This window comes from Erinaceus europaeus, chromosome 15 (assembly GCF_950295315.1).
Source record: "Erinaceus europaeus chromosome 15, mEriEur2.1, whole genome shotgun sequence".
In the NCBI taxonomy this organism is placed as follows: domain Eukaryota; kingdom Metazoa; phylum Chordata; class Mammalia; order Eulipotyphla; family Erinaceidae; genus Erinaceus; species Erinaceus europaeus.
In genome coordinates this window covers 26,682,518-26,693,101 of record NC_080176.1, presented here as the reverse complement: position 1 = coordinate 26,693,101, position 10,584 = coordinate 26,682,518, and the positions used below count along the sequence as shown (strand labels likewise).

At 59.4% G+C, this 10,584-nt stretch overlaps 1 protein-coding gene across 1 annotated transcript; it reads left to right on the top strand.

Moving 5' to 3' along the window:
* The first annotated feature begins 374 nt into the window (after nucleotides 1-374).
* Nucleotides 375-6,945, top strand: NAT16 (N-acetyltransferase 16 (putative)). The gene is given in 6 exon segments (XM_060172298.1): nucleotides 375-402; nucleotides 3,323-3,542; nucleotides 3,544-3,618; nucleotides 4,090-4,321; nucleotides 5,218-5,620; nucleotides 5,623-6,945. Coding segments are annotated over 6 exon segments (1,125 nt in total). The 3' UTR covers nucleotides 5,790-6,945.
* The last annotated feature ends 3,639 nt before the right edge of the window (nucleotides 6,946-10,584 follow it).

The following is a 10,584-nucleotide window of genomic DNA, read 5'->3' as shown; positions in this document are numbered from 1 at the left end:
TCTGCAGGTGGGGAGCTGGGGACTCGAACCGGGATCCTTAAGCTGGTGCTTGCACTTCACACCACATGCACTTAACCCGCTGTGCTACCGCCTGACTTCCCTGAACTAAAATTTTAACCTAGACTTGCCCAAATGATCAAATCATCTTAGGCAAGCTCTTGGCATCCTTGGGCCTCAGTTTCCCCATTCTCTCAGGCACAGCGTGGGTCCTGTTGGTCTCTATTCTTCCCTGAACTCAAGGATTCTAACTTCTCTAGGATGTGCCCTTCCCTGGCTGAGAACAATTCTGACTCTTGATTACCTGACCTCCCCCTGGTAATCTAGGGGATCTCTGGTAATCTGGGGGAGCTCTCAACTCTGACTGTTCAGCACACATGCGTGTGGAAGCTGTGTGTACCACATGCAGCTAAAACCATCTCTAAATTTCAGTCACAATGCCCATCCTCACCCCCCAAATCTAGGTCATGTTCTTGTGATAAAAAAAAATAATAGAGAAATGCAATAAGTTAATATTAGATGCCACAAAACAGTGGGCCTGGGTGCCCTGAGCGAGGCTGGGTAATGAGGCTGAATACCCTTGTGTGACTGGAACGTTAGAATCGACTAGAAGGGGGGGGGTGACTGATTGATTTGGGTGTGAGAAGTCAGACTAGGAGTCCTCGGGACATGAGGAAAGAGCTTCCCTGCAACCCTGCCCTTGGACAAGGTAAGTTGCAGAACTAGAGGCCAGAGGGACACAGGGTGCTCACGGGAGTGAACCCCCCCCCAAAAAAAAAGGAGACTGTGACTCAGGCAGGATAGAGAAAGCCCTGAGTGGCAGATAGCATCAAGAGATACAGGATTTGGGAGTCCAGTAGTAGCGCAGCGGGTTAAGCACATGTGGTGTGAAGCACATGGACCGGCGTAAGGATCCCAGTTCAAGTCCCTGGCTCCCCACCTGCATGGGAGTCGCTTCACAGGTGGTAAAACAGGTCTGCAGGTGTCTATCTTTCTCTCCTTTCTCTCCTCCTCTCTCCATTTCCCTCTGTCCTATCCAAGAACAGAGACTTCAATAATAACTACAACAATAAAACAAAAAGGGAATAAATAAATAAATAAATAAATACTAAAACGAGAGAGAGAGAGAGATACAAGATTTGCAGCCCAGGAGGTGGCATAGTGGATAAAGCACTGAACTCTCAAGCATGAGGTCCCGAATTTGATTTGTGGCCTTGCATATGCCAGAGTGAGGCTCTGGCTTCCCCTCTCTCTCCTCCTTATTAACAAGTGCACTAAAATAAATAAATAAATAATAATAAGGAAGCAATTTTTAATTTAATTTAATTTAATTTTGGTGGTGGGGTTTATTTTATTTTTAAAATATTTTATTTATTTATTCATGAAGATAGAAGGAGAGAGAGAGAGAGAACCAGACATCACTCTGGTATATGTGCTGCCAGGGATTGAACTCTGGACCTCATGCTTGAGAATCCTATGCTTTATACACTGCATCACCTCCTGGACCACCAGGAAGCAATTTTAAAGAGGGTGAAGGGGATGGCGGCTAAGGGCCCAGACTCTGACTCTGTTCCCAGCAAAGCATATGACAGAGCACTTCCGTGCTTTTTTTCTCTTATTCCTTCCCCACCCCCTACGGGGTTATCGCTGGGGTTCAGTGACTGCACTATGAATCCACCGCTCCTGGAGGCTACATTTCCCCTTTTGTTGCCCTTGTTGTTGTCGTTGACGTTATTGTTGTTGTCATAGCTGTCATTATTGTTAGCTAGGACAGAGAGAAATGGAGAGAGGAGGGGAAGACAGAGAGGGGGAGAGAAAGACAGACACCTGCAGACCTGCTTCACTGCCTGTAAAGAGACTCCTCTGCAGGTTGGGAGCCGGGGGCTTGAACCGAGATCTTTACACTGATCCTTGTGATTTGCGCCACGTGCAGTTAACCTGCTGTGCTACTGCCCGACTTCCCATTTAAAAAAAATATTTATTTATTTATTTTCCCTTTTGTTGCCCTTGTTTTTTATTGTTGTAGTTATTATTATTGTTGTTGGATAAGACAGAGAGAAATGGAGAGGGGAGGGGAAGACAGAGTGGGGGAGAGAAAGACAGACACCTGCAGACCTGCTTCACCACCTGTGAAGCGACTCCCCTGCAGGTGGGGAGCCAGGGGCTCAAACTGGGATACTTATGCCGGTCCTTGTGCTTAGCGCCATGTGCGCTTAACCCACTGTGCCACTGCCCAGCTCCCCCATTTTTTAAAAAGACCTTTTAAAAATATTTATTTATTCATTTTCCCTTTTTGTTGCCCTTGTTTTTTTTATTGTTGTAATTATTATTGTTGTTGTTATTGATGTCTTCGTTGTTGGATAGGACAGAGAGAAATGGAGAGAGGAGGGGAAGACAGAGAGAGATAGAGAAAGATAGACACCTGCAGACCTGCTTCACTGCTTGAGAAGCGACACCCCTGCAGGTGGGGAGCTGGGGGCTTGAACTGGGATGCTTACACCGGTCCTTGCGCTTTGCACCACCTGTGCGTACATTATTATTTTTTTTAACCAGAGCACTGTTCAGCTCTGGCTGATGGTGGTGCGGGGGATTGATCCTGGGACTTGATGAAGCCTCAGGCATGACAGTCTGTTTGCATAGACATTATGCTATCTACCCCCGCCCCAAAAAATATTTAACAAGACACACACACACACACACACACACACACACACACACACACGACTCAGTGGTTTGGGACGAGGTGCAGTGGATAAAGCCTTAACCTCTTAAGCATGAGGACCTGAGTTCAATCCCTGGCAGCACAGGTACCAGAGTGATGTCTGGTTCTTTTTCTCCTATCTTTCTTATTAGTAAATAAATAAAATCTTTAAAAAAACATTTTAGTGTATTTATTGGATAGAGACAGCCAGAAATTGAGAGGGAAAGGGAAGAAAGAGAGGAAGAGAGACAGAGAGACACCCACAACACTGTTTCACCACTTGTGAAGCTTTCCCCCTGTGGGTGGGCTCAAACCTGGGTCCTTGGGCATTGTGACATGTGTGCTCAAGCAGGTGCACCACCACCCAGACTCAATAAATAAAACCGGGAGAGAGAGAGAATCAGAGCATCATTCTGTAACATGCAATTCCAGGGACTGAACTCAGAACCTCACCTCACGCTTGTAAGTCCAATGCAGAAGCCACCGTGCTCCTCCCTAGAGGTGAGGGGCCTGGAGCCCTACTGTGCTGTGTGCGTGTGGGGGGTTCAGAAGTGGGGATGGGGGCGCTGACCTTGGTGCTGGCTCCTCTCCTCCGCAGGACAATGAATCTGGAGACCGCGATAGCGCCCCCGGAGCTTCCCAAGCCTGACCAGGAGGCCGAGCTGGACACGAAGCCCCGTGCTGAGAGCTGGGTTTAGGAGGCAGGCGCCGAGCCCTGGCCCGCGTTGTCGCTTGGGGCCAAGACCCAGCACCCCGGGGCCGCGTCCCTGGGGGCCGAGCCCGAGCTGGACTTCGTGGTAGCCACGGAGCAGGAGTTTGAGGAGGTGCTGGACATCTCTGGGGGTAAACTACCTGCCCAGCCGCTATCACATCTGGCTGCGGGACCCCGAGCGCATGGTGGTGCTGGCCAAACGCGGGGGGCGCGGTGGTGAGAGCCGGGCTCAGGGGTGCGGCTGCAGGGGGTAGGGTGTGGGCCCAAGGCGGGGAGAGGAAGCCAACCTCCTGAAGCCGAGGGAGAGAGAGAAAAAAAGTCCTCTTTGCACGCACCGAGCAGGGCGCAGAGGCAGCGGCCTAGCCCCCACCTGGGTGAAAGAGGCGAGGCTGGAGAGAGGGACCCCCTCCTCCACACCCGAATAGCTGCAGCTCTCGCCCCAGCAGGACCAGGATGCACAGCGCGCTGCAGGTCCAGCTCGGGGAGGAGACGTGCCCAGCGTCTGGGAGCGTGGCCAAGGGAAGGGGCGTGGCGTGCACTTAGGGGGACCCCCCCCCACTCTTCCCCTGCTGGAGTTTAGCTAAAGGCAGGAGGGGGAGCCCCGTGCGCGCTCCGGGCCCGAGTGCTGAGCGGACAGTTCCTGGGGGTGCAGGAGGCGGGGCGCCCCCTAACGGCCGAGTCCGCAGGTGGCGCTGGAGTCGGTGCGAGTGATTGACTCCGGCGAGACGGCGCTGGTGGAGGGGCTGAGGGTGGCGCCCTGGGAGCGCGGCAAGGGCGTGACGGGCCGGCTGCAGCGCTTCTGCTCCCGGCTGGCGCGGCGGCAGCACCCGGGGCTCAGGGTAGTCCCCCTGCTCCGAGACGACCGGCTGGGCCCCCGGGAGCTGGAGAAATACCGCCTCATCACCACGCAGGTGAGAAGCGCTAGTTCCACCGAGTGGAGGCGCCCCTGAGCCCAGCCCCCGGGATTCCCAGGTCCCGCAGCCCCCGCACAGTGAGTGTGTGTGTGTGGCGCCCATTGGGGAGGGGGTGCGGCCGCCCTGCTCCAGGCTTCCTGCCCCTCCTAGACAACCCCCCCCCCTGACCCTGGGCCCACCTTCATTGCTTTGGGGTGCTGTTTTGATCTCTACCCGCTGGGGGAGCCCGTGGAGGTCAGGCGCTTTCCCCCAGACTCAGGGGCCATCCCCCCCGACCCAGGACCCACTACTGTTGCCCTGGTGTATCGCTGTGACCCCCTCCGCTGGGAGAGCCAGTGGGGGGCCCGGGGGGCCCTCTACCCCAGACTCAGGACCCATCCCTGCTTCTTTGGGGTATCGCTGTGACCCTCATTTCTGCTGAGGGAGCATGTGGGGTTCGAGACCCCAACCCCAGACCTAAGTTCCACCCCTGCTGCCTTCGGGTGCGGATGTGACTGCGCCCGCATTAGGGGATCCCTTGGGGGGCCCGACAGCCCCTCAACCCCCAGAGACCCAGGTCCCACCCCTGCTGTCTTGGGGTGCCGTTGTGACCCCTGATTCTGCTGGGGGAGCCGTGGGGTCCAGGACTTCCACCCCAGACTCAGGGCCCGCCCTTGCTGCCTTGGGGTGCTGTTGTGACTGCCCCCCACTTAGGAGAGCCCGTGGAGGCCTGGGACCCCTTCGCACCCCCTCCAGAGACCCAGGTCCCACCCTGCTGCTTTGGGGTGCCGCTTTGACCCCCCCACGTGTGCTGGGGAGCCCCACCCCAGACTCAGGACCCACCCCCGCTGCCTTGGGGTGCCTATGTGGGGCCCGGCACCCCCAAGCCCCGCGCTCACCCATGCCCCCCGCAGGGCATCCTCTCGCTCCGCTTGGACGCGTCAAGGCTGCTGGAGGGGCTGGGCGCGCGGCTGGGGGCGCTGCGGGCCTCCGGCACTTTCTCGCAGCTACCCACTGAGGCCTTGTTGGAGGCGGCGGGCGAGGTGGCGCGCCTGCTGCTGTCGCCGTCGGTGCAGCGCAACGTGCTGTAGGACAGGATCATCATCCAGGACTGACACCCTTACCAACCGAGCGAGAGCAACCTGCAGCTGCTGGCGGCGCGGGGCCTGGAGTGGCGCGTGGACAGCCGCGAGCGCCCCCGGGTGCTGTCGGTGTGCACGCGCCCCTTCCCCATCCCGCATGGCGGTGATGGCTCCTGGCGCTGCCTCTGCATCGACGCCTTCGGCCTTGACAGCGAGCAGGTGCTGAGCCAGCTGTGTGTCACCTGCAGCGCCAGGCCCCGGGCCTCGCCGGCCTCAACGTAGTGTGCCAGCTCTTCCTGGCGCCCAAGCTGTGGGCACAGCTGTCCAACTTCTGCCAGGCCGGCCTGGGGCTCGAGCTGGTCAAGGCGTACACTGAGCAGCTCCTTCTGGAGACCGACATCTGACATCTCTTCTGGGGGCGGGGGTGGAGCTTCATTTTAGACCTGCCCCCACCCCAGCTCCAGGAGCCCCGCCCACATACAAACCATGCCCCTTAACACTAAGCTGCAAGCTCCGCCCGAGGGCTCGGCCTCCTCTTCCCACCCTCACTGGTCTGCACCCCCTGCCTATAGCGCCCCCTGCATCGGAGCCCAGCTTTAGGGGCGCCCTCTTGCGCGCCTGCTGTTTGCTGCGCCCTATTCCTGGCAAAGAACAGGGTTCCCTTACTTCAGGGGCCCCAGGGCCCTCCCCTTCCCCCCCCAACCCAGGGCCGTGGCTCTGGCCTGGGGTGGGGGTGGGGGGGTGGCAGACTGTCCTTTTTTCTGCTTCTCGAAGCTGCCTGCTCGCAGGCAGACACGAGGTGCCCCAAACTGACCTTTTCCCTGCCCTGGACTGAGCTCACTTGTGCCTCTAGATCAATGTCCTTTCCTCTCTACCCCACCATCCTCCTGTTTCACGCCAACACCTAGGACTCTGCATAACCTCCCCACCCCCTGCGTGCAACAAGGAGAGAGTCTGTGATGCCTCCCACTGCCCCCCTCTATTGATGCCACCCCCTCCAACCAGACCACGGACCCTAGAGTCCGAGAAAGTTCCAGTAGAGAGTTGAGAAAAGTAGAGAGCTGCTCCCTCAGCCGGGTGTGAGGGTGACTTCTGGTTCTAAGTAGGGCGCCTTCGGGAGAGACTGGAAGTCTGGGACCCCCTCCCCCAGATATTTCTGGACTGCCCTCCCCACAGTCGTTGGCCCCAGGCTTCTTGGAGTCTGGCCAGTCTTCTGCTTTGCTGCTATCAGATACCAGCTGCACCTGCCCGGTCCCCGCTCTGCCAGGCTGGGGGGACGCGCAGCCTTAGATAGGACTGAGTGGCTTCCAGGCCACTCTCTGTTGCAGGGACCCGGCAGCCGCCATAAGCCGGGTACCGGGAACCCATGGTTTTCCTAGGAAAGGACCTCGCGGTGACCATGGCAACCTGGACTGGCTGGGCCTCGTGGACTGTCAGTGGGGGTTGGCCTGGGTGGGAGAGGTGGGCAGAGGAGGGCGCCAGGAGCTGGGAGAAGGTGGGCGGAACACACCCTTGCCCCCTCCCCCAGCCCCTCCTGCTGCTGCTGTGCTGTCTTAGTGTCCCGCCCCCCAGTTGCTGGGCCCCAATAAAAAGGTCCCCCCCACCCTGAATGTGTGTGTGTCACTTCTCAGTGGGGAGGGAGAGCTGAATGTCCCCCCCCACACCTCTAGCAGCCAGTATTCGGGGGATCTCCAAGTCTGGTGGCGGTGGGTTAGTGACTTCCTGGGGGTGGGGGGCGACTGGGGAGGGGCAGTGGCTCCGAGTCCAGGCGGCTGCTGCGCTGCGCCCTGGCTGGTCTCCGGGAGGAGGCCGCCACTCCCAGTTCTCCAGATTCCCTAGACTCTTTGCCCAAGTTCCCCTCCCGCCCGGCGCTGGCTCTCGGGCTTCTTGGGTGGGCACCTCGCGGAGCCAGGGGGCTGGGGGAGCCCCGGCACCGCCCCCTTCCATACCCCTCGGGGGCCACAGAGCTCAGGAGCGCCGGGGGCTGCGATCCCAGAACGCGCCGCGCGGGGGCGCCAAGACGAGCCCGGTGCAAGGTGGTTTCCAGCCGGTGTGAGTGCGCCCATGGGCGTCTTTGTGTGTCTGCTTTTTTGTCCGGGTGCGCGCCAGTGGGGGCTGGGGTGTGTGTGTGTGCCCGGAGAGGGGGATGCATTGCGGACAGACTGCCTGGGGCACCCCCAGAAGCAGGCCCTCCGATGACTTACTGATTGATTGGTGCTCCAGGTGTTACTCTGGGGATGGGTGGGGAGGCGCCCCCCCAGGACGCGCTAGTCACGTGTTTCGGGCGCAGCCCCCGAGTCCCCTTCCCGGGAAGTCTGACCCCCGCCCCCTCCCCAGGGAGCGACCCCCTTGCCTGTCGCCACTGTCCTGGCCACATCTGCAGCGCTGCCAGGGGAGTGGGTGGTCCCGCCAAGCTAGGGGGAACCCTGTGCGCCCCACCCCCGGGCGTGTCGCGGCGGATCGGTGGGACCCAGCTCCGTGCGACAGGTGGGTGCTGGGGGGAAGGCTCAGGAAGATGGAAGGACCCCTTCCCCCCAGGTTTCTTCCCCAGTGACTTCCGTGGGTGCCACCTCCCTGGAGCGTGGGCGTCTGTCCCTGTCTTTCCATCAGCTGTCTCTGTGTCTCTCCTCATCTCTGTCTCTTTCTTTCTCTCTCTTTCTAGGTGACTCATCTCTGCGGCTTTGCCCTCCCCCGACACGCTGGGTCTCCCCTCCTCCACTCCGGAGTGGGTGGGTGGGGGTATGAGGGAATAGGATCCCTGGGGCTGAAAATCAGAGTGAGCCCCCTACCCCACCTTTCACCACCCTCAGACTCATCAGTACTCGCCCACCCACTCCCAGTCCCCTTCCTAAGACTTGCCACCCTCCTGAGCTCGGGAGGGCAGTAATGGGGCAGTGGTGCCCTCTAATGGGTTGTTTCCAGGAGAACCAGTCCCCTTCTTTCAGCCCCACATGGAGACCCCCCGCCCTTCTCATTGAGTGCCCCCCTCCTGCCCATCCCCCCACCGCTGACGCAGCGAAGGGCTGCAGAGGTGAGTCACCAGGGTGTGTGTATGTGGGGGGAGTCTGAGGAGGATGGGGAGCTGCAGGGCCCCCAAGCCCCTGCTCCCGTTTCCTCTCCTGAACCTCCTGGGAAGAAGACCCCATTGCCATACCCTCCACCCACATATCTAAATCTTCAGCTTGGACTCCCCTCAACTGGACCCCCAACCCCATTTCCCTCATCTTTCCCTCCTGGACAGTAAGGAAACAAAGGCAGAGAGGCGGGTGGGTGTGTGCAGAGGGTTCAGAGCCAATACCAGCCCCCCCCCAGGCTCTGAAGCCTCCCCTCCCAGCTTAACCTTTTCCTTCTGGGCCTTTCCCCTTCTCCTCAGGACCCTGCCGCTGTCCCCCAGCCCAGCTCTTTGCCAGAAGCACCTAGAAGGAACTGGGTAGGAAGCACGTAGCCCATGTCTAAGAGGCTGAGTGTGGGGGACCTGGCAGGACAGAGGCCGAAAGGGACCCCAAGATCAACAGAGTGGGCCTCTCTACCCACCAGCCACCCCATCTTCCATGCCAGGTGGCAGGGACCCTGGGGACATGCGCTTCTGTGAAGCTCCCTCAGGCTTGAACTGAGGAAGGAAGGGGGCAGGGAGTTGGGGGGATGCTCAGAAAACAGGGGAGTTGGGGGGGTCAGGCTTGGAGGCTGAGGCTTGGCTTCACTGGAAGGGGTGGGGGGAGGGGTAGGCAAGCTCAGAGCCGCAGTGGAGACCACCAGCCCACCCACGTCCATCCCCAGCACAGAGGGCACCCAGGGAGTGCACAGGCTTACAGAGGACACACACACCTCCTAATGACACCCCAAGCCAGCACGCTTCTCAGTCACAAGCAGGTGCCCGGGTCCCAGGCAGGCAGAGACTTCCGGTCACACAGGTGTACGTGCGACCTTCCAGAGGACCACAAGACAGACAGACAGACAGCAGTTACACTACGTGCCCACCTGCCAGCCCAATTAAAGACACAGGAGCTCCCCCCCACTTTCCTTTGCTTTCTCCATCAGCCTCAGTCACACACACACACACACACACACACACACACACACACACACACACACACCTGTGTGCACACGGGGAACACAGCCTCCTGGCTCTGCTCACATTCGGTCCCTTACCCCTCCTGCCCCCTCCCTCTCCTCGCTCTGGTGGTGTCCCCTCCCCCCTCCAGATGTCTGAGCCATCTCTCTCTCTGATTCATCTTCCAGAAGGTAACGTGACCCCCTCCCTATTCTTTCAGTAATGGGGTGGAGGGAGGCTTGGGGAAAAGAGGAATGAGGGGAGAATGCAAGGTTGGTGGGTGGTCCCGGGCACTGGGGGGGGGGGTGAAAGCCCCTAGGGGTCTCCTCCCGTCGCTTGGTCCTCTCCCCCCCCCCCCCGTCGCTTTGGCACTGGCACCTCTGGGGAACCTGTATCCTCTTGTACTTTCTACCTGTTCTAGCTTCATTTTTCCCCTTCTACCATCCCTCTCCTGCCCCCATCTCTTCTTCCTCTCCCTTTCTCTCTCATCTTCGTCTCTCTTCTCTCTCTCTTTCTCCCCACCTCTTTCCCTGCAGAGCTGATGGGTTTTCTTCTGGGAAAGTCAAGCCATTGATGAAACAGAGAAGTCATTGCTGGGGAGAGAGAAAGAACGTGAGTGTGTGTGTGTGTGTGGGGCACTGGAGCTGAGTGGACATGAGGAGGGGGCTGAGGACTGGCTCTGAAAGGGTATCGGAACACCCCCCCCCCCGTGTCCCTGATGGAGGTGCTCGGGACCTAGTGGTGTGGGTGCCCTGCGTGTGTCCGCAGTTCTTGTGTGTCTGGCGTGTGTCATTGTCGCCCCCCTTCCCTGGCCTCCGCCCCCGCACGGCTCTCTGCCCGCACTGCAGCCCCCTTCGTCGGCCGCCCTCCCCTTCATTCCTGCAGTGGCTGCTCCCCTCAACCCGGCCCCCCGCCCCATTTCCGTCCCCCCCCCCCCCCCCGCCCACGGCTGGTCTCTCTTCACTGGACGCGCGAGCTGATGGGTTCTCTCTGCGCAATTTGTGCGTCACCGTCCCCCCTCCCGGAACCGAGCCCCCAGCCTCAGCCCCTCTGGCAGGAGACACGGAAGAGGGGTCTGGTGGCAAAGAGGGGGCGCTCTCTGACGTGGCCTGCCCCCCCCGCCAGGTTCAACCCTTTCCTTTCAGCAA